This window comes from Ovis canadensis, chromosome 4 (genome assembly GCF_042477335.2).
Source record: "Ovis canadensis isolate MfBH-ARS-UI-01 breed Bighorn chromosome 4, ARS-UI_OviCan_v2, whole genome shotgun sequence".
NCBI classification, from domain to species: Eukaryota; Metazoa; Chordata; class Mammalia; order Artiodactyla; family Bovidae; genus Ovis; species Ovis canadensis.
Genome location: NC_091248.1, coordinates 113,737,135 through 113,760,935, shown reverse-complemented (window position 1 = coordinate 113,760,935; position 23,801 = coordinate 113,737,135). Strand labels below are relative to the sequence as shown.

Sequence of the window (23,801 nt, the reverse complement as noted above, 5' to 3'; positions counted from 1 at the left end):
CAATCTGCCACTCTGTCTTTTGATTATAGAATTTAGTCCACTGACATTTAAAGAAATCATTAATAAAGTATGTACTTACTGCCATTTTTAAACATTTGTTTTCCAGTTTTTGTAGTTATTTATTTCTTCTTTTTGTTTTCCCTTTTGTGGTTTGATGGCTTTCTTCTGTACTATGCTCGAGTTCCTTTCTTTTTGGTTTTTGAGAATCTATTGTACCTTTTTGATGTGTGGTTACCTTGGCTTTCAAGTGTTAACCCATAACTTTATGTGTTCTAAACGAATAGTCACACAAGTTCAAACATATTCTAACAGATCTACATTTTTATATTCCCCTCCTCTACATTTTGTGATTTTGGCCTATTTTACATTTTGATGCTTATCCTTTTACTATTAATTGTAGTTACAATTGCTTTTATAATTTTTTTGGATTGCTTTTAATCTATGTACTAACTTAAGTGATGTTCAATCTTTTTATATATTTGCCTTTCCTGTTATTTCCCTTTTCCTATAGATACTTGCTTCTTTTCTATATAGAGAAGATCTCTCAATATCTCTTTTAGGTTAGGCTTAGGAGTGCTCTACTCTTCTAGTTTTTGCTTGTCTGAGAAATTCTTTTTCCATCTATTCTAAATGACAATCTTGCTGGGTGTAGTATTCCAGGTTGCAGAGTTTTCTCTTTCAGGACTTTTGACTATATCAAGCCACTCCATTCTGACCGGCACAGCTTTTGCAGAGAAATCAACCTTATAGGGGCTTCCTTGTAACTGACTGTTTTTCTCTTCTTGCCTCGAGAATTCTCTTTAACTTTTGCCATTTTAACTGTGTCTTGGTTTGGGTCTGCTTGTGTTTATCTTCTTTGGGACCCTCTATGCTTCCTATACCTGGATATGTTTCCTTTTTTAGATTCTAGGAAATTTTCAGCCATAACTTCTTTGAAAACAGTTTTGATCCTCTTTTCTCTCTATTCTCCTTCTGGTACCAAAATTATGCATAGGGTGGGATTCTTATGGGGCTTCCCTGGTGGGTAAGACTGTAAAGAATCTGCCTGCAATTAAGGAGATGTGGGTTTGATCCCTGGGTCAGGAAGATCCCCTAGAGAAGGGAATGGCTACCCACTCCAGTATTCTTGCCTGAAGAATTCCATGGACAGAGGAGCCTGGTGGGCTATAGTCCATGTGGTCACAAAGAGTTAGACACGACTAAGCAAGGCACTCTATAATATCCAACAGCTCTTGTATATGGCTTTCATTCCACTCCCCACCCCCTACCCCCCTACCCTCCCCGACCCCCCCGCCGCCGCCAATTTGGCTTTCTGTCTGCTGTTCTGATTGGGTGATTTCCATTATTCTGTCTTCCAGATCACCTGGGTTCTGTAAGGCTCTGCTGCCCTTAACTATGTGCTCTGTCCCAGAGGAGGTGAGTGCTAAAGCAAGTGGGGCCCACGTGGTCACAGCGAACCTGTGCGTCACTGGTGAAGTTGCCTCCAGTTCTGCCCAGAGGCAGCCCGAGGTTGTGTCCCTTCTCTGTTGTGTTTGTCCCAGACTAGTTCCAGGCTGGGGCTGAGAGGTTGGGGTGCTGTAACTGCAGGAATGGAGGTCCCTGTGCTGCCACCTGGGGCCCTGGCTGCCTCTGCCAGAGTGCCCCCCAGGGCCTCTCCACCCCACATCCAGCTCCAAGCTGGGGTGTGAGATGGGAAGGACCAGGGAAAGGAGCCGCTCTGTATTCCTCCTCAGGGATGTCTGCTAGAGACATGCGGTTCTGGGATGCTACTTGGTGTGCATGCCAACAAAGTCTGTTGCCACAGTACCCGTGCCCCACATGCAGGTGCGGACAGCTTGTGCTCTACTGTGCATGCAGCTTCAGTTGTACAATATAAGAGGTCTTCTGCCCGTTTCCCGTTGGTTTCCTGTGAGAACTGTTCCACAGGTGGTTGTATTTTTGATGTGTTTGTGAAGAGAGGTGAGTTCCACATCCTTCTATTCTGCCATCTTGCTGCACTTATGCAAAATTCCTAATGGGGGTGTCACACTGAGAGTGGGGACAGTGGCACTTTTCTTTCAGTGGTACCCCACTTTCAGAGCTAAGATGTAGATGGGAAGAGGGCAGTAGTCTCAGGCCTTCTTTATGTGCTTCTTCCAGTGTGGAACTAACACTTTGTTAGCCAAGATAGGGGCAGTTAGAACCAAAATATTTTCAGTGATGTAGCACCCAAACTAGAGCCTTATTTTCAAGAATGGGGTCTGGATAGATAGAAAGAAGGGAGCCCCCACCTCTTGGCTGCACTTGCCCGGAACTTAGCTTTAGCAATAGGTAGCTGAAGACAGTAAGAAATTCGAGTGCCCTGCCCCTACTGGTATATGATAGCCCTTTGTCTGGTATCTGTGGGGAAAGGGGACCCTGTGTCCTCCACTGCAGAGTATCAGTGAGCTGGGGCTGGGGGGCGTGCAGAGTTTTGACTCAAATATCAGAGGATCTGGGTTTTGTTGTTGTTGTTATTTTTTGTTTTTATCATATTTTAGATTTTCCTGAGTAGATGTTTTTTTCATTTGCTGTATGCCCCAGGACCATTTCCAGAAACTTTAAATTAAAAAAAATTTTTTTTTTCATCAATTTTTGCTGGTGAAAGGGTTTGCAGAGCTCCTTCCAGTGTCATGATGAAAGGCAATCTCAGCACCACCTGTTTTATACTCTTGTATTCCCATTAAGTTTTCTAAGTTTTATCTCTTCTTGCTATCCTGAATGCCTCTTTGTAAGAGACCTTAAATAGTTTTCTGAGTAAGGTAATTATAAGTGAAATTTAAATATAGAACCTTAATAAGACCCACCTCTCACCTGTCAAGATTCTTTTGTATTTTTATAAATAGTAACTAATATGAGCAAAATTTTAATCATTAAGTTTTCCTGGGGAAAAATCATTAAGCATTCCTGGGTGTAAGAGGAAATAACTTGCCATTCTCTTGTTTTTTTAAAACAACCATTAGCAAACATATCAATATTTACCTCTTGCTCTTCTCTGATGTTTTGATGTCTTTCTATGGTAGAGTTTCTTTCCTTCTTTGTTTTTAGTTGTTTTTTCTTGTTTTTTATCTAGGTAAGAGATTAATATTTAATCAATGTATCAAAGATAGTATGTATGCAGATATAAGGAGAAGGCAATGGCACCCCACTCCAGTACTCTTGCCTGGAAAATCCCATGGACGGAGGAGCATGGTAGGCTGCAGTCCATGGGGTCGCTAAGAGTCGGACACGACTGAGCGACTTCACTTTCACTTTTCACTTTCATGCATTAGAGAAGGAAATGGCAACCCACTCCAGTGTTCTTGCCTGGAGAATCCCAGGGACGGGGGAACCTGGTGGGCTGCCATCTATGGGGTTGCACAGAGTGGGACACGACTGAAGCGACTTAGCAGCAGCAGCAGCAGCATGCAAATATAAAACTATTTAGAGACTTCTAGGAAGATGAAGTACTTTTTCTTTCCTTTCCACTAGGTACAACTAAAACCCCTGGCCATTATATACAAAGTAAACAGAAGAGGCTCTGAAAGGAGAAAAAGAGGAGGCAGATGATGAGGGACTTCAGGAGCAGAAGGGCTGCCTGATGGTGAGTAGTTCTGTGTGTTTTCTTTTTGCTTCATCTATCCCAGCCTTAGAGCTGGAGAAGCCAGAAACCCAGAAGTGCCAAAGAGTGAAGATAAAATGCCTGAACACTTCCCAGATTTGATCAAAGATGTGAAGGTAACTATCAAAGAATCTCAGTCAACTTCAAGTAAGATAAAATGCCCACACTAAGTCACATAAACTTTGAAAGCAGTAAGACTGAAGCAAACTGTTACCTGCAAGGGATCCTCAAGAAGATCATTGCCAATTTCTCAGAAACTTTGGAAGCCAGAAGACAATACAGAATTTAAAGGAAAAAAACCCCCACAAACCCCACCCCCCCCCCCAGCAGAATGGTCCTTCAAAATTTAGGGAGAAATTAAGACATTTCCAGATAAACAAAAGCTGAGGGAGTTTGTGACCACTTGACATGCCTTGAAAGAAATGCTCAAGGTATTTCTGCAAGGTTAAATGAAAGGGCACTAGGTAGTAACTTGAAGCTGTAGAGAAAAATAGAGGTCTAAATGAAGGTAATAAATACATGGGAAATTATGAACATTAGTATTATTGTAATAATAATTTCAAACTGATCTGTCATCTACATGAAAAAAAAGTGTTAGCTGCTCAGTTGTGTCCAACTCTTTGCGACTCCATGGACGGTAGCCCACCAGGCTCTGTCCATGGGCTTCTCCAGGCAAGAATACTGGAGTAGGTTGCCAAGCCCTCCTCTAGGGAATCGTCCCAATCCAGGGATTGAACCCAGGTCTCCTGCATTGCAGGCAGATTTTACCATTTGAGCTAGCTGGGAAGCCCTACATGATTAAAGAGGAAAAATATTAAAGAAAAAAAAAGCATGTATTAGTCTAAAAGCTACTACTACTATTACTTTAGCCTATAAAGTGTTAAGTCGCTCAGTTGTGTCTGATCTTTGCAACTCCATGGACTATAGCCCACCAGGCTGCTTTGTCCCTGGAATTTTTAGGCAAGAATACTGCAGTGGGTTGCCATTTCCTTCTCCAGGGGATCTTCCCAACTCAGGGATTGAACCTGGATCTCCCAAACTGTGGGCAGATTCTTTATTTTCTGAGCCACCAGGGAAGCCCTGTAACGCCAAACCTTATTAGTTACATAATTTAGGAGACTAATACACTTAAAGAAATGTTAGTTTATGTTTTTGGGCACACAATGTATAACTATGTAATTCTGTGACATATACAACTGAAAGCGTGGGGGTACAACTATAAAGGAACAGTTTTTGTATGTTTTGAAGTTAAGTTGGTATAAATTCAAATTAGACTGTTATAACTTTAGGATAGTAAATGTAATCCCCATGGTGAAAACAAAGAAATGATTTATAAAATAAACACAAAAGGAAATAAGAAAGGAACTGAAACATTTCACCACAAAAAATCAACTAAGCACAAAAGAAGACAGTAATGCAGGAAAAGGAGGGACAAAAATACTATAAGGCATATAGAAAACAGCACAAGGACAGAAGTCAGTGTCTTTATCAGGAATTATTCCCATTGGATTAATGGATTAAATGGATATCAATGGATAATAATATGGATATTAATGGATAAATGGATTAAACTCTTCAGTCAAAAGAGAGAGATTGGGAGAATGGATAAAAACACATGATCCAACTATATGCAGTCTTAAAAGACTCACAAAGATCCAAACACAGAAACTGGTTGAAAGTGAAAGGAAAGAGATATCCTATGCCAACAGTAACCCACAGAGGCAGAGGTGGCTCTATTAGACAAACACAGACTAAATTTTAAAACATTACTGGAAACTACTTTTAAAAGGACATTATAGGTTAATAAAAAATTCAATACAATAACAATACATAACAATTATAAGTATTTACATACCTAATGATCATCAAAATATATGAAGCAAAATAGAACTGAAGGGAGAAACAGACAGTTCTACAGTAATAGTAGGAGACTTCAATACCCTACTAACAATAATATGGAACCAATCAGAAGGTTGTAAGGAAAAAGGATTTAACACAGTAAGTCATCTAAACTTAACAGACATACACAGAACACTGTACTCAACAACAACAGAGTATGCATTTCTCCTCAGTTGCATATAGGACATTTTCCAGGATAAAACATATGTTAGGCCACCAGTTAAGTTGTAATATATTTTAATAGATAGACAGCATACAAAGTATCTGCCCATGGACAGAGCCTGACCACAATGGGATGAAGTTAGAAATAAATAACAGAAGAAAATCTAAAATATTCAAAAACTTGTGGAAATTATACACACACTTAAAAAAAATGGATCAAAGAAGTCACAAGGGAAATTAGCAAATGCAGAGTTGTGAAAACACAACAGAGCGAAATTTATGGGACACAGCATAAGTGGCACTGAGGAGGAAATTTATATCTATAATCACATTAAAAAACAAATTCACAGATGGTAGGAGGAAGGAAGTAATAAAGATTAGAGCAGAGATAAATACATGAAATAGAAAAACTGAAGAAAATGAATCAAAAGGTCCACAAGGTTGACAAATCTTCAGCTAAATGGACTAAGGAAAAAAAGACAAATTACTAAAATCAGAAATGAAAGTGAGGATATTAGTATCAATTCTACACAGATATAAAGAATTATAACAAAGTCATGTGAACAAGTGTATGCCAACAAATTGGATAACCTAGATGAAATGGATAAATTCCTAGAAACACAGAACTTACCAAGACTATCTCATGAAGAAATAGAAAATATGAATAGACAAGTAACTAGTTAAGGCGACTGAAATCAGTAATCAAAATTCTCCCAACTAACAATAAAGCCCGGATGGTTTGTTTGGTGAATTCCACCAAATATTTAAAGAACAACTAATGCTGATCTTTCTCAAACATTTCTAAAAAATTGAAGAGGAAGGAACATTTTGTAATTTATAAGGCCAGAGTTACCCTGATACCGAAGCTAAACAAAGACACTACAAACAAGAAAAGGAAGCTATATAGACCAGTATCCCTTATGAACATGCTCAACATCACTAACAATTAGGGAAATGCAAATCAAAGCCACAGTGAGGTGGTATCTCATACCTGTTAGAATGGCCATTATTAACAAACAAACAAACCAGAAAATAACAAGTGCTTGCAAGCATGTAGGTACATTAGAGCCTGCATGCACTGTTGGTGGGAATGTAAAATGGTATAACTGCTGTGAAAAACAGAGAAGGCAGTGGCACCCCACTCCAGTACTCTTGCCAGGAAAATCCCATGGATGGAGGAGCCTGGTAGGCTGCAGTCCATGCTAAGGGTCGGACATGACTGAGCGACTTCCCTTTCACTTTTCACTTTCATTCATTGGAGAAGGAAATGGCAACCCACTCCAGTGTTCTTGCCTGGAGAATCGCAGGGATGGGGGAGCCTGGTGGGCTGCCATCTATGGGGTTGCACAGAGTCGGACACGACTGAAGTGACTTAGCAGCAGCAGCTGTGAAAAAGAGTATGGAGGTTCCTCAAAAAATTGAAAGTAGAATCACCGTATGATCCAGCAGTTTCCTTTTGGGGTATACACCCAAAAGAATGAAGAGCAGCAGCATCTTGAGGAGATGTGTGATCATATTCACAACAGCTAGAATGTGGAAGCAACCTTAAGTTTCTACTGAGAGATGAATTAGCAAAATTTGGTGTAAACATACAATAGAATATTATTTAGCCTTATAAAGGAGAGAAATTCTGAAATATGCTACAATATAGAAGAACCTTGAGGACATCATGCTTGATGAAATAAGCCAATCACAAAAAGACAAACATTGTGCAATTCCACTTATATGAGGTACTTAGCACAGGCAAAACACATGAAGAAAGAAGAGTGTACAGTGGTTTCCAGGAGACATGGGAGCAGAGAATGGGGAGTTATTAAAGGCTGTAGAGTTTGCTTTTCAAGATAACTAGAGTTATGGGATGGTGGTGATGGTTGTACCACAGTGTGAATGTACTTGTACCAATGAATTATACACTTAAGAAGGGTTAAAATGGTAAACGTTAGGTGTAATTTTACTACAATAAAAAAAAATCTCTATATTTTTGAGGGGCTACTGGAAAAGAGGGTATATACCAGACTTAGAATTGTGAGAATGAGAGGCTAGAATTCCATTTTGCCCGCAAGAGAGTCTGAGAATAGAACCAGCCCAGAAGAGGCAGAAATGACATTAAAATGGAGAAAAAACTTTGCATCATGGTGATATCCTTTGAGCCCCTTATTTAAGCCATGGCTAAAGCCAGCCTTGTCCCTAGACTATTTCTCTTACTAAACCGACGAATTTCCCTTTTAGCTAAGCCATCTTTGGAAGTTTTTTGTTCTTTGCAATGGATGGACTTCTGATACACACCCTCAGAATATGATGTAGTAGAGAATGGCACCCCACTCCAGTACTCTTGCCTGGAAAATTCCATGGACAGAGGAGCCTGGTAGGCTGCAGTCCATGGGGTCGCGAAGAGTCAGACATGACTGAGCGACTTCCCTTTCACTTTTCACTTTCATGCATTGGAGAAGGAAATGGCAACCCACTCCAGTGTTCTTGCCTGGAGAATCCCAGGGAGGGGGGAATCTGGTGGGCCTCCGTCTATGGGGTCGCACAGTCAGACACGACTGAAGCGACTTAGCAGCAGCAGCAGCAACAGAGAAGAAAATCTCCATGTCACTAAGTAGAAGCTCCATCTTGTTGCTCAGGCCTGGAATTCTGGAGACCTTTTTCTCTCTGTATTTTTCAAACCTGTACCCAAGCCATCAGCAGTTTCTCTAGACTCTGCCAGATTATATCTAACATCTGGTCATGTCTCATTGTCTCTACAGCTACCACCTTGGTCCAGCTACCACTTCTTGCCTGGGTAACTGCAATAGCCCCTTAAATGGTTTCCCCTCATGATTCATCATTATGCTCTCAACACAGCAGCCAAAGTGACCTTGCTGATACAAAGCCCATCATGTTACTCCTCTAACCCAAACTCTCCAAACTCAAGAGTAAAACCTGAAGTCCTAAGCCAGGTTTTACATGATCTATTCCACCCGCTCCCCAATGTCCAACACTTATTTCACGTTCTCTCTCTTACTCCTGTTCTCTTTGTTCAATCTTCTCTACCCAGATTAGTTTCCCTGGTCTTCCAAAAGATAACAGACACGTTCCTTCCTCATGGCCTTTGGACTTCTAGTACTCCTTGTCTAGGAATAGGTCCCTCCTAGATCATCCCCAAAGTTTTACTCTCCTTACTCCCTTGATGTTAGATTTGGACATAGTAATTTATTTAGCCAGTGGAATGATACATGGGAACTTTAAACATACTTTCATGGTTTGGCATGCCTCCTGAACTCTTATGATTTTCCATGAGATAACATGCCCGAGCTGGCTGCTGGTGTCTATGGAGAAGGAAGAAATGTAGACCAGACCTGAATCAGCCCACAGTCTGGACATGAGTTCAGTGGATCCCTGGTCAGTCCAATATAGCCATAGATGACCCCCAAACAGGAAAAAAGATATTTGCTAATATAAGCTATTGACATTCTGAGAATTGTTTTAATGAATAAAATATGAATAGTTTAGAACTGATACCTAAAAGTAGGATGCTGTCCTAATAAAACTATATGGCTGTCATTGGCTTGGAGACTAAATAGCAGGTGGTTATAGGAAGGCAGAAAACACAAGTTATGTAGAGGTGGCACATTTCATGAAACTGCTTCTGTGAGAGAAGACGTGCCAAACAGACCCGAGCCACTGGACAAAGGGGCTTTGAGGCAGAAAGTCTATAGGTATCAGTTGGTGGTTGCTAGCTTCATTTGATAAGGTGCTACAAGAAAAAAATCAGCTCAAAAATACTTGAATAAAAAAATGGAATTGAGAGGGAAAATAGCCCCAAATTCTAGAATTTGTAGGTTGGCTTCAATATAGCCTTGAGGCAAAAATCAAATCAACATTAATGGCTTTCACGTCTGTGGTAGACAATCTCTAAGATGACCTCTGATGATCCCTGTCTGTTAGCATTCATGCTCTCCTGTGGTCCTAGGTATTGGGCTCAGCCTGGTGACTCCCTTCTAATGAATGGTATATGGCAAAAGTGATGGGATTCTGCCTCTGGGATGAGGCTACAGGGAGGCTGTGCCTCTAGCCTGTGTGCCCTCTTCTGGTGTCTTACTTGCTCATTCTGATGAAAGCCAGATACGTGTTGTGAGCTGTCACACAAGAAGGACACATGGTAAGGAACCAAGGGAGATTTCAGCCCTCGGCCAACAAGGAACTGAGTCCCTCAGTTCAGCAGCCTGTGAGGAACTGAATCTTATCACCAACCATGTAAGTGAACTCGAGAAATGGATCCTTCCTCAGTCAAGCCTTCATGATTCCACAGCCTTACCAATACCTTCACTGCAGTCTTTTCAGAGAACTTAGGAACCCAGATAAGTCACTCCTGGATTCTGATCCACAGAAACTGTGTGATAATAAATGTTTGTCATTTTAAGTTGCAGAGGTTTGGGGTAATTAGTTACTAAGCAAGAGGAAATGAATACAATATCTGTCTTGGTCCATTCACCTGCTCTAACAAAACAGTTACCATAGACTGGGTGTCTAATAAAAAAAGGAAATTTATTTCTCATATTTCTGAGGCTGGAAGGTTGAGATGAGGATGTGGTATAGTCAGGTGAGAGCTTCTTTTTGGTTTATGGACTGTCTGTTGCATCCTAACAAGGCAGAAGAGGCTAGGGATCTCTCTGGGCCCTCTTTTACAAGGCGCTAATCCCATTCAGATGGCTCGGCCCTCACGACATAATCAACCCCCAAAGGCCCCACCTTCTAGTACCATAATATACTGCGCATTATAATGTCAACATATGACTTCTGGGAGACAGAAGTATCCAGGCCATTCCACCCCTACACCTCCCACATTGACAAGCTTCTCAAAAGCAAAGTTCATTCGTTCCATCCCAATAACTCCTAATGTCTTAACTCATTCCAGTATCAACTCTAAACTCCAAAGTCCTAGCTAAATATCATCTAAATCAGATACGGATGAAACACAAAATACAATTCATCCTAAGGTGAATTTCCTGTCCAGTTGTGAAACCATGACCAAGTTATGTGCTTCCAAAGTACCACCGAGGGACAGGCATAGGATAGACATTCCCATTGTAAAAGGGAGAAAAAGCAAAGAAGGATGAGGTGATGGGTCCCAAGCAAGCACAAAACCAAGTAAAGCAGATTCAATGGGATCTTCATAGTCATGAATAATCCTCGTGCCTCCGTGATCTGCCTTCTGGACCCACTGGGGTGGCAGTATCATCCAGCAGCTTGGCAGGCTGCCACTCATACCTGGCTCTCAGTCAGTACTCTGTCCACACCACAGTGCACAGCTCCAGACAGCCTACCTCCATGTCCTTCAATGGAAGCCATCTGCACTGTTAAAACCTAAGCATTAGCATCCCTGATGATCTCTTAGTCCCTTTGGGGCTTTTAAAAACTTATCTTGCTGACACAAACCATTGGAAAGATCCACTGTGTTCTTGGATTAGAAGAATTAATATTGTTAAAATGACCATAACTATCCATGGCAAACTACAGATTCAATGCAATCACTATCAAAATACCAATGGCACTTTTCACAGAACTAGAATAATTAAAAAATTTTTATGCAAACACAGAAGACCCTGAATAGCCAAAACAATCTTGAGAAAGAGGAAAAAGAGCTGAAGGAATCATGCTCCCTGACTTCAGACTATACTACAAAGCTTTAGTAATCAAAATATGGTACTAGCACAGAAATAAATACAAAGACCAATGGAACAAAATAGAGAGCCCAGAAATAAACCCACACATGTATGGTCAACTAATCTATAACAAAGGGGGCAAGAATATGCAATGGAAAAAACAGTCTCTTCCGAAGGCAGGGGTGGGAAAACTGGACAGCTACACGTAAAAGAATGAAATCAGAACATTTGCTAACACCACATACAAAAATAAACTAAAAATGGATTACAGACCTAAATATAAGACCAGAAATCATAAAACTCCTAGAGGAAGGCATAGGCAGGACGGTCTGACATAAATTGTACCAATATTTTTTATATCTATCTCCTAAAGCAAAGTGAAAGTGAAAGTGAAGTCGCTCAGTCGTGTCCGACTCTTTGCGACCCCATGGACTGTAATCTACCACACTCCTCCGTCCACGGGATTTTCCAGGCAAGGTTACTGGAGTGGGTTGCCATTTCCTTCTCCAGAGGATCTTCCCGACCCAGGGATTGAACCCAGGTCTCCCGCATTGTAGGCAGACACTTTAACCTCTGAGCCACCAAGGAAGGAAATAATAATAAATGGGATCTAATTCAAATCATTTGCACAGCAAAGGAAAGCAAAAACCAAATGAAAAAACCACCACCTACTGAGTGGGAGAAAATATTTTACAAATGATGTAATTGATAAGGGTTAATATTCAACATATATAAACTGCCATATAAGTGTTAGTCTCTCAGTTGTGCCTGACTCTTTGTGACCCCATGGACCGCAGCCCTCCAGGCTCCTCTGTCCGTGAGATTTTCCAGGCAAGGATACTGGAGTGGGTTGTCATCAACATCAAAAAACAACCCAGTTTTAAAAATGTGCAGAAGAACTGAATAAACATTTTTCCAAAGAGAAAATGCAGATGGCCAACAACCACATGAAAAGATGCTCAACATAGCTAATCATGGGAAACCACAATGAAATATCAACCTCACACCTGTCGGAGTGGCTATCATCAAAAACACAAATAACAAATGATGGCGAGATTGTAGAGAAAAGGGAACTCTCATACACTACTGGTAGGAATGTACATTTGTGCATCCACTACAGAAAACAGTATGGAGGTTTCTCAAAAATAGAACTACCACATGACCCAGCAGTTTCACTCCTGGGTATATATCTGGAAAAAAAAAAAAAGCACTCGTTTGAAAAGATAACAATCTTTCCAATATTCACAGCAACATTATTTACAGTTTGCAAGACATAGAAGCAATCAAGCGTCCATTAACAGATGAATGGGTAAAGAAAATGTGCTATGTGTGTTTGTGTGTGTGTGTATATGTGTGTGCAAGCATGTGCATGGAATACTACTCAGCCATAAAAAAGAATGGAATTTTGTCATTTGCAGCAACATGGATGAACTTGGAGGGTATTATGCTGAGTGAAATAAGTCAGAGAAAAACAAATACTGAATGACATTACTTGTATGTGAATCTAAAAAATGTGAAAATACTGAATATATTCTAGTGAATATAACAAAAAAGAAACAGACTCACAAATATACAGGACAAACAAGTGGTTACCAGTGGGGAGAGAGAAGGGAAGAGGGAGAATACAGGGATAGGGGATTAAGAGGTACAAACTATTATGTATAAAATAAGCTACAAGGATAATTGTACAACATGGGAATATAACCAATATTTTATAATAACTGTAAATGGAGTGTAACCTTTAAAAATCATGGATCACTATACTGTATACCTGCAACTTTGTACATCAACTATACTTCAATAAAAAAACAAAACACCCGTAAAACTCGTGTTGAAGAACATTACATGTTTCTCAGCTACAGAGCTCTGTAGTATTGAAGCCATACTGTAAAATTCAAGAAGTTCTGATAGCCTTCCTTTTATTCTATGTCTCCATCCCCTTCAGTTCAAGCTTGTCTTAGTCACCTCTTAATACCATCACATTGGGGGTTAGAGTTTCAACATGTGTATTCAGTAGTGGGGCACAAACATTCATTACACAATACCACCTAAACTCCCTAATCCTCCTCCTGCTCTAATTTCCTCCTTAGGCACTTCTCATCATCTAACACATCATACATTTTACTTGCTCAGTTGGTAAAGAATCCACTTGGAATGCAGGAGACCCTGGTTTGATTCCTGGCTTGGGAAGATTCGCTGGAGAAGAGAAAAAGCTACCCACTCCAGTATTCTGACCTGGAGAACTCCACGGAAAGAGTCAGACAGGACTGAGTGACTTTCACATTTTACTTACCAACTAGAATATAAGCTATGATGGGAAGGATTTTTTTAAAAATTTTGTTCATTGATCTATTCCCAAGCATGAAGTCAGAGCTCAGTACATAGTTGTTAAATAAATAAATAAATGAATATAGGACTAACAGTCAGGCAATGTATGTTATGCTACCAACTCTTATTAACAAGTAGTGTGGCTTTTGAAAAGTAATTTAATCTCTCTGGATTTTAATTGTTCTCATCAATAAAACAAGGGTATTAAAAAACTCTAAGATTAGAAAATTCTATAATTTAAGGATATGGTACATAATAAGAAAATAACAATTATGCTATACAATAATTTACACAACTGCAGACTCTTTTTTTTTGCCTGGTTGTTAGTCATAGTAAGAAGAGTACCTATTTGGCATATCCATATCATAGGCATAAATTTTCAATTTTACCTGAGAATTTAACTTGAGAAGATCAGTCTGAGAGTCATTGGATTCTGAACTGTCAGAGGCATGGCTACTACAAAAAAATAATAAATTACTTACATAATGTTTTGGTGGTGTTTTAAAATTTCAACAGTTACTTTTACTTTATTATGTTATTGGAATGGCAGAAATAGTTCTAGTTATAAAAAGGATGTTTACAAAGGTGGTATAGATGTTTGATAGTTCTAGGCATTAGAAGAGAGTATTAGAGGAATGATGACTGAAATTGATTGGATCATGTCAAATATAAACAAAGCCATGAGTTCAAAATGATACTCTATCTGCAAACAAACTTGTGAGTCACTGTTGGAGGTTACAGGGGCACTAACTCAAAGTCTGAAAACTTATAAAGGTTAAGAATCAAACATTTGTTCTGCTTTTCCTATAGGAACTGCACTAAAATTAGTACCTTCCTTCTTCCAGTAACATTCCCTTGGCATTAAATTTTGCACTTATCATTCACTAACTTAGATTATTTATATGGTCTCTCTGTAAATGTGTCAGTTCTCTGTGGGTAATGACAGCATTAAAAACAATTTGAGTATGTCTTTCACATATAGTACATAGTGGGTACTCAATATCATTTGAATAAATGAAGTCTTGATGAAGTCTGGCTGAAGTAATGTGCATGGGGAAAATTTTTCCTCCATTTCTAGCCAGGATTTTCAGTACAGCCTGACAATTACATCCTCCAATTGTTATAACAGGCCTTCCCTAACCAGGAATGGAACCCTGGTCGTGGTGGTGAGAGAGTGGAATCCTAACCACTAGAGAGCATGGTAGAATAACACAGCAAATTACATTACTTTCACTATCTTGACCTACCTAGTCTCTAGATCCAATGTAATTTCTTTCAGAGAAGTATCTGAATCATCAATGACTTTTTCCAAGCTTATATGTTTCTCCATTTCTTCTAATTCTTTCAGGCACTGATAATACTAGGGGACAATGATAGGTAAGTTAATTATAAATAACTGTTTCCTAATTAAAGTAACTGAATATTTATAGACATCTGGAACATCAAGTACAACAAAACACTGAATGAACAGTCAGGATGTTAGAAGGAACAAACTGCTGCAGGCCCAAAGGCAGGTGATGTTATCTGGGTGTCTAGAGTCTGATGTATGAACAAATGGACTTTAATTACCTTGGTTCGGTCTGGATCACAGTAGTCCAAGAGAGAGTCACAAAAGTGATATCCCATTGACTCCAGGTCTTTCGTGTTGAAATGAGTGCCTCTTTTATTACCTAAAACATCAATAAGTTTATCCACCCTTGATGGTGAGTTAAACATTTTTTTCTTAGCGGGAAGGCCTAAGTTGCAAAACAGAGTATAAACAAAACACCTGATATGATTCCATGTTCTGTCCTCTGGATCTTCTACACTGGGGCAGGTCATTAAACAACTAACTGTTTTCCCTTGTTCCCTCTCCACCACCTGGACCAAAGGTGACATTTAAATGAACACAGATTAATCTGTGTTGCAAAGCAGAAGAAAATTCAGTCAGGAAGTTATGGACTACTTGGTTACCAGTTATAAGCACCCTAATCATCACTTAGAGAAAAAACCTGCATAAATATTTAATGTTTTCATCATCATTAACAGTGTTATATCAATTTCAAGGTGCTTAAAAATTAGCCAGAAGTAATATGTCTGGATTTCTGTCACTTTCCTTTGAGTATACATTTTCTAGTAATGCGAGGTACCCTAATATGAGGCATTCTAAGGATATGTTAAATGTGACTAAAAGCTTCCTCAAATGGAGCACATGTTTTATTTTACTTCAAGGAACCAATTAAAAAAAAAAAACAAAAAACAAAGCCCAGTCAACTTTGTCTTAAAAAGGGCAAATCTACTAAAGATATTTCTATTCTGATATTTTAATTATGAGCATTGCTTTTTCTTGAAATCATTACAGTCGTAGGAACTCTTCTGAAAGAAAAACCCCAAACAAGCAATTAAAGATCAGATCACGAAACAACCACTTAGGTATACTATATATGTGCTAAAACTTCCTTTTCTAAACAAAGGAAAATGTGATCGAGATACATACAGTAGGCATCTGTTTATTCATCCTATTTATAGAATTGATTAGATTACTGGTATATATCTAAGTAGGAAGAAAGTGCTCATTATCTAGTTGTCAAACACTATGAATCTTTCATTGAATGTGTTCCTTTGGTTTAACTCTCTGATAGTCTCAAATGGGGGCCCTCAGTCTTACCCAGAGTAGATCCACAAAAAGTGGCCTCCATGGTGAAGCTGTTCCTGATCCCCATTTTCCACATCACCACCCTTCCTGTTCCCTCTTTGCTCTTTTGAATATTAAACTTGCAGGATGAGAATGAAAACTGAAAAGAAGCAAATAAAAATGAGACCCATGCTTTTCTAATCACAATGTCTGTCATAGGAAGTACGGTTAGAAATGAGAAAGTAGGTGTGTAAAGGCATAATTCTCTCTAAAGCTAAAATAAAAGCTTCTGGAGCTGTTTTATTTCCTGATTAGTGGAAATAGCTCATTTTAAGGATGACATATTTATATTTCTGAGAATTATAGGCTTGAATTCTGAAATAAATTTTCCTTTATATATGTATATATAAAACATATGCATTCAAAACCCAGTTGACTAATTCTTGATAGTGTTGACTTTGTTACAAGAAGGAGTCTAAACATATTTAAGAATGCAGATCAGTGTTGTAGATTTTTAGATACTGATGCTTTGTTATCACATGAAAGATAATTTGAAAATTATCCTGAAAGATTGTTATAACATCGGTATCTACAATGAGTTTTTCTAATTTAATTACAATTGAAAAAATTTACTGTGTTCCATCCTGTGAATGTTAACACACATATGTTGTTGTTTAGTCACTAGGTCTAACTCTTCTGTGACCCCACAGATTGTAGTCCACCAGGTTCCTCTGTCCATGGGATTTACCAGTGGGTTGCCATTTCCTTCTCCAGGAAATCTTCCCAACCCAGGGATCGAACTTGCATCTCCTGCATTGGCAGGTGGGTTCTTTACCACTGAGCCACTAAGAAAGCCCTAATACATGTAAAGGTTTGTAAAAACTGTCAACAAATTGGCACTTGCCATGGGTGTCTGCCATCTACCTCTATAAGGATTAGGTCATGTTCCACAGCAGCTGCTGACCTCCAGTACTCCCCCTGAAGGAGTTCAGGGTGGAAAGCAGGAATGAGACACTCTATGCTATGGGAAACTGGCAGGACAGGTCTTTAGATAGATAGATACCGCCAGGAGTTGGTTTTACGAGCCCAGTTCTTATATCTCCTCATATCTAGAAAAGCACTAAGATCCTTCATGGTGACAACTGTTTCTCGAGACTAGCAGAAACCTCACAAGACCAGCAGAAACTTTCTACAAATATGTGCTTGACTGCATGTACTTCCCCTTTACCAAAATCACATATATATGTGTCCTTTCCCGCTACCTCTTTGGAACAGTTTCTCAGAGCTATCTGATGTGCTGTCTCCCAGGCTACAGTCCTCATATTGCCCCAAATAAAACTTACTCACAACTTTCACGTTGTGCTTTTTTTTTAGTCGATAAAATACTACCACAAATTAGAATATAGAACAGTTCCATCACCTCTTAAAAACTCCCTTATGCATCCATTTTCAGTCACGAGTCTTTTGCTTGTTTTGGAGCTATGGTAAATGGTTTTGTTTTAAATTTTGGTTTCCAGTTGTTCACTGTGAGTATAGAGAACTGCACCCTGTATCCTATGACATTGCTAAACTCACTCAGTTATAGTTCTTGTGGACTGCATGGATTTTCTATGAAGATAATCACATCTGCCTTTCATTTCTAGTCTGCCTTTTATTTTTTTTTCTCCCCTTACTGTACTTGTTAGAACCTCCAGTGTAAGGCTGAATTGAAGGGGTAAGAGTGGATATCTTGCCTTGTTCCTGACCTTAAGAGAAAAACAATCAAATCTTTTATCAAGTGTGGTGGTAGGCTAGTGGGCGCTTTCCCCTTATATTTCAAATTACTGGTTATTAAACATTTCACATCATTGCTTTCTATGGTCAACTGTATAAACCAGTCAAAAAAACTAAATAAAAAAGCAGCTTACTGAATAAGCCTATCCATTCAGCTCTCCTGCATGGACAATATGTAATAAAGGAAAAGTCAAAATCTTAAAGAAGCTTACTTTATCTGGACAATTTTTGCTCAGCATAAGTGGAAAGATTCGTTGCTGTAAGTATAATGCTTTACATCTATCACTACCATCACAGCCATACATGAATATGTTCTCTTTCTTGCTATGGCCATGAAGGTCACAATACAAAATAACCTCTCGTTTCTCCATCAATCTACCAAGAAGAAAAAGAACAAGTTATTGCATTTTATCTCTGCATTTTTCTTCTGTGGTTGTAATTATGCATTAACAAGTCTAACATCCAAATAGCATTTCTTATATCCTAGTTTTCAATTTCTTTTCTTCTACTGAATATTATTAATATATAATTTTTTTAATACCTACAATAAGCTATTAATTGTATATAAAATACAAAATTCTTTAGCCTTCCACTATAAAGACAAAATTTACCTTATTTCCAAAACTTTCTCCAACAAGATTTCTCTGCTTTTTGGTTGTTTTTTGTTGTACACTGAAAACAACTCACTCGTATCTTTGCCCATTAGCTCTTAGATTCTTTCTGACTGAAATACCTTCCTTCTTCATCTTTGTAAATGCAGATACTACCCCTTATCCATCAACACTGACCTCAGCTCGCACTTCCTCTCTAACTAATGAAGCTCCCCACCAAATTTTTCTTTTCTTTGAACTCCTGTAGTATTTAATATTGTTGCCATTTACCTGACACTTACCTAAATAGATTTTTAGATTTTCCATAGTTAATCTCGTTATAGAGAGGGAATGCTTCAAAATCTCTAAAACAGTGCAATGCATACAAGTACCCAAATATGTTAAAACTTGTGCCTGATGACTCGATGCTGAAGCCAGTTAACATTTACCCTTTGAGTAATGTGGTGAATAAATACCATTTTGAGAAAAATGGTACCAAACTTTGAATTATTTTTCTGGTAAATTTCTAATAATTTACAGAAATCACTTCTCAAGAGCACAATTCTTTTAGCCTGTATAATTTAGGCATTCAGTGAATATTAAAGTAATAAAAAATAAGCCCCTCAAAACTCACTGATGAAAGTAACTAGTAGGCTTTCAAAAGGTGAAAGTGGTAGGATTATGGGCATTTTTGCCTTTTCATATTTCCAAACTTCATACAGCTACTCAAATAACTGAAATTACATACACTGTTTGTTATCTCTGGAAGGATAAATACAAATGTGAACAATTTGTACTAATATGAAATGTACTACTTTTATAATATTAAATCTTAAAATAAAAATATTCAAAGTGTAGCTTTTATTCAAAACAGTACTTTTTTAAATTATAGTGCAATTCCAAAGTGAAATCTGTTACATATATTAGTTTATTGCCCTTTTTCATTTGATGACCAATAAATTCTGATAACATAAGATTGACATAAAGCCATCAAATGATCATTGCAAGTTTTTAGAATTAGATTATAAAACTATACATTTTAAAATAATTTCCCCAGTTTTAATGAACATCTGGTTTCTTTTAAGTGAGTCAAAAGAAACTCTTAAGTAATTAAATCCCAAAGAAATATTACTACTTTTGAAGTGAAACAAGGTAACAGGGTCTCTCATTTTACACTGAATCCCTTTAGAAACAATTGGGATTTTTTTCTTACCCACAGTTAAGACATACTAAGTATCTTATACTAAAATCTATTATTTTAAAATACTCTAAATATGTTTAATCTTAGGCATACTTACAGCTGCTCACCTTTCCACACATATGTGACTGTCTTTTATTCTATTTACTGCCTATGATTCATTGCATTAAGGTAGTTCTTTTTCTTGGAAGTCTTTCTGAAACTTACTGAATAGATTCCTGCCTTAAGCTTCTTTATGAGACAATTTAAGAAGAACTAAGATAAACATCTTTCACAGAGACAAGCCAAGGGGCTTTGGCTGTAATCCATCTTGTGTTGGGCCAGGCACCCTTAATGTCAAAGAGCATTAAGGAGACATTATAAATACTCAAATGGGCTCTAAAAGTTCCCTTTCTATTAAAAATAAACTTTAAATTCTGGAACAAACTCAGATTTACATAAAATTGCCAAAAATAGTTGACAGTGTCCATATGGCTACCCCTCGGCCCATTTTCCCCTAATGTTAACATAACCACGAAATATTGTCCAAAACTAGGGAACCAACAACCCACTCCAGTGTTCTTGCCTGGAGAACCCCAGGGATGGGGGAGCCTGGTGGGCTGCTGTCTCTGGGGTTGCACAGAGTCGGACACGACTAAAGCGACTTAGCAGCAGCAGGAACAGGGAACCAACATTGGTACATTACTGTTAAACTCCCAACCTTATTTGGATTTCACGAATTTTCCCAATAATGTCCTTTTTCTGTCCCAGAATCCAATATAAGATACCACATTGGCTTTACTCAGCTCTTTTGTCTGTCATCCCCAGGAAACTAAGTCAGTCATGGGTTATTCTTTATCACTTAAATATTTCCCAAGTAACTTCCGAGAATCCTGAAGTCCACATCTGTGAGGGGTATAAAAGCAGGGTTTTCATTCCTTTTGTGGGGATCTGCATTTCACTCTCCATGTGTCTAAGATGAAAGGATTAACATGAAAGTGGAGGCTGAACTCAGGCAACTGGAGCCACGCTGGTAGCTCTGGAAGCCTGTCGGCTCCTTTCAGGGACTGGAGGTGTCCCTGAGGCAGGCCTCCTTGAATCAGGGCTCTGGCGCTTGCACTAGGGGCCCTGGTGACGCCAGGTGAGGATGCAGACACTCTGTAACGGCACCTATCAATGTAACATTTGAACAGTCCTAAAAATTTACAGAGAGTTTTTACATGTACATCTAATTCACTAAATCCTTTTCTTTTTACATTTGAGGAAACACTGAATACATTTAGAACTTCCAATATTCCAGTAATATTGGACACTTTATTCTGGGCACTTTAGTAATAATCTCATTTAATCCTCCTGTCTGTGAGGGAAGTATTACTATTCCCACTTTACAAATAGATGAGGAAATGGGGGTTTGGGTTTGTTTTTAAACTGCTCAAGATCACACAGTTAGCAAATGATAGAGCAGGGATTCCCATCTGATATGTTTTCATTTCAGTCTCCACGTTCTTAACCAAAAAGGTTAAGAGGCTTTGGACTTGGAATGGGTCTTGTTTCACTCCAATAAATCTTTCTACTCTAGCAACGCTGTTTCTGATTGTTATTACTTGAATCTATTAAAGAATTCACCCAGTAATCCAACAAGTCTTTAAATATTACATGCGTTTTACTGTTCTGATTCTTTAGAAAATTTAAAGCTGTTCACTTTCTTCCTAGGGGCAAACAAGACTATTCATGAAAGCTTAAGTAAGTATGCAACTTATCATCATCCTAACAGACTCATCACAGAGCAATGTGTGGTTAATGCAGTACTCAAAGACTCTAGATGTAATTAATTTTCTAGATGTAATTAATGAGGGATTCTCAAGGATTCCAAAAGAAACATTAGCTTTAGGAAGAAACCAAATTTAGGACAGGCAAATTTAAGTTTCACTAACTATTAAAATGCTATTATTTACAAGAAGGCTAGTGAATGTAGTGGCATAATGCCAGAAAGGTATAGAAGCAGAGTTGGGAAGAATGAGGGGAAAAATTAAGTAGCTATAGTTAAACTATCTTAAGGACAGTTAAGAGTAAAGTAAGTGGGACTGTGGGAGCAAAATTCTTACTATCAAGTTTACTAAATAAGCAGAGGGTAATTTGAGGCTTATTTTACCTCCGGATCATGTTCCGGGTATACCAGACAGAAGGAAATGATTCCTTCAGGAGAGATGTATAGTTACGGTTTAAATCCCGTCCAGCTAAGGAACACCGATAATTTCCTACAATCACACCATCTGGATTCAGCATGGGTACCACCTTGAAGACGAACGTGTCCCGAAGCAACTTTGCATCACTTGAGTTTCCTAAAATATAATCTAGGAAGCCTTTCATGATCCAAGAGCTGTTGGTTTCTCCTGGATGTACCCTTGCAGTCAGAATCACGGCCTTCCGCTTTCTTGACTCACTGTTCTTCAAGGGGGTAGTAATCGTTAAAATATACACCATGTTCCTAGCAATTGTGTGGCACAAGACACGTATTTTACAAAACTTTGACCGTACTGGGTCGTTATTGATGCCAGACAGGTATTCTTGCAGGTTTGTGTAAGTGTACGGATAGCAGTGAGCAAAGTAGCAGGTATCTTTACTGTGTGGAAACTGAAACGTCCATGTAAGTGAAAAATGATGGTGCCTATCTTGCCCCTGGTTGTTTCTATAATACTTGATTTGGTCTCCTATTCTCTGCCAGCCAATATTATGAGCGCTGGCCTCTTTCTCAGAATAAAACAGTGGGCGCATACCCCGATTATAAAGACTAGCAGGCTTGGTGAAATTGATAATAGTGAATCTGTAGACTATTCCTGCTTGAGTATTAGTGACTTGGAAATAGTACCACTGGGTGTGTTTATTTGTGAACAGGTCAGGTCGCACAGTCAGCTGGTATTCATATTCTGCCCTAATACACAAAAAAAGGAAGGGGAGGGAGACATAAAAATGTAAAAATGACATTCAAGTTTAAATAATAAAAGTAATAATAAATGTATATCTACCTATTCATGGAAAGCTTTTTATTTGGGAAACTGTGTATTTTTTATTAAGCAGTATCTAATATCAAGTAATTGCAAAAGATCAACGTTTTGAAATTTCCTCTTTTAACTGGATGTGAAACTGATTCTATGCTAATTCTGAAGCCTTTTTATCCCTTTGTAATTCAAGAGAGCACATTAAAAAAATGGGCATTTGACAAAAAATTATGTATTTCAACCCAGTTATGTTTCCAAAAAAGAAGTGATTAAAGAGTTCTTAAGTTTTTAAGAATTAAAGTCCAGTGTCTTTTATTTTCTTTTTTTACCTCAGACACATATTTGTTTTATATTAGATTCTAACTCTAGAGATCTGAAATACATATCACTAACAAAGGTTAAAAACATATATAAATTACTATGAGCATATGAATTATACAATTTTAAACTCTTTGAGAGGACAGGAAACTATATTTGATAACTATCTGCATTCCCCATACTTAATCATTGAAGATACTTAAATAAAAGCAAATATAACTTCATTAGTACATTACTTAAATATACAACAATTTCACCTGGTTAGTTGTGACTTTTTTCTTTACCAAGTAACTTCCTATTCTATCAGCATTATGCACTTATTATGTGTGTATATGTGTTTCTGTGCACTGGTGAAATGAATGTTGCAAACCCTTAAGGGCTGTTGAATCTAGGTAATGAGTTTATGTAGAACTGTATTATGCTCTGTACTTCAGTGTATGTTTAAAATTTTTCATAAAATTAAAAAAATATATATCCTTGAATTGTATGCATATTCCCAAGCATGTTTTATAGAACACTCATCTGAAGACCTATTCCATTAAAAAGCTGGAGAAGCACTGTTCATGTGTGTTTAATAGTTCATACCGGCATACAGAAAATGTACACTACGGAAACCTGCTTAACTTTAATTCATAGCTCTCAAAATTGTTTGAATCCAGAACCTTCCATACCTA

At 38.2% G+C, this 23,801-nt stretch overlaps 1 protein-coding gene and 2 long non-coding RNA genes across 8 annotated transcripts in view; 2 read left to right on the top strand and 1 right to left on the bottom strand.

The window, feature by feature from the left end:
- The window catches only part of LOC138439532 (uncharacterized), a 53,566-nt gene extending 50,048 nt beyond the window's left edge, over window positions 1–3,518 (top strand). Inside the window, exons 2-3 of the long non-coding RNA XR_011256756.1 lie at window positions 1,359–1,416; window positions 3,490–3,518. This is a non-coding gene — a long non-coding RNA (uncharacterized lncRNA). The remainder of the gene's footprint in view (window positions 1–1,358; window positions 1,417–3,489) is intronic.
- AGBL3 (AGBL carboxypeptidase 3) overlaps window positions 1–23,801 on the bottom strand; it is a 103,977-nt gene that overhangs the window by 40,375 nt on the left and 39,801 nt on the right. For 3 of the 5 annotated variants that reach the window (XM_069588440.1, XM_069588441.1, XM_069588439.1), the window contains 6 exons: window positions 18,256–18,418; window positions 16,304–16,430; window positions 15,226–15,326; window positions 14,904–15,016; window positions 14,046–14,112; window positions 3,001–3,087 (listed from right to left, as the gene is read on the bottom strand). In XM_069588440.1, the coding sequence (XP_069444541.1) occupies window positions 3,001–3,087; window positions 14,046–14,112; window positions 14,904–15,016; window positions 15,226–15,326; window positions 16,304–16,430; window positions 18,256–18,418 (658 nt within the window). Of the gene's footprint in view, window positions 1–3,000; window positions 3,088–14,045; window positions 14,113–14,903; window positions 15,017–15,225; window positions 15,327–16,303; window positions 16,431–18,255; window positions 18,419–21,962; window positions 22,743–23,801 lie in introns of all 5 variants that reach the window. The other 2 variants (XM_069588443.1, XM_069588442.1) reach the window with 2 other exon arrangements.
- LOC138439533 (uncharacterized) lies at window positions 13,750–23,109 on the top strand. Of its 2 annotated transcripts, none has more exons than XR_011256758.1 (4): window positions 13,750–15,033; window positions 16,949–17,092; window positions 21,524–21,553; window positions 22,048–23,109. It is a non-coding gene; the product is annotated as an uncharacterized lncRNA (long non-coding RNA). The 2 variants fall into 2 exon arrangements; XR_011256757.1 differs by having other exon boundaries at window positions 14,106–15,033; window positions 16,981–17,092.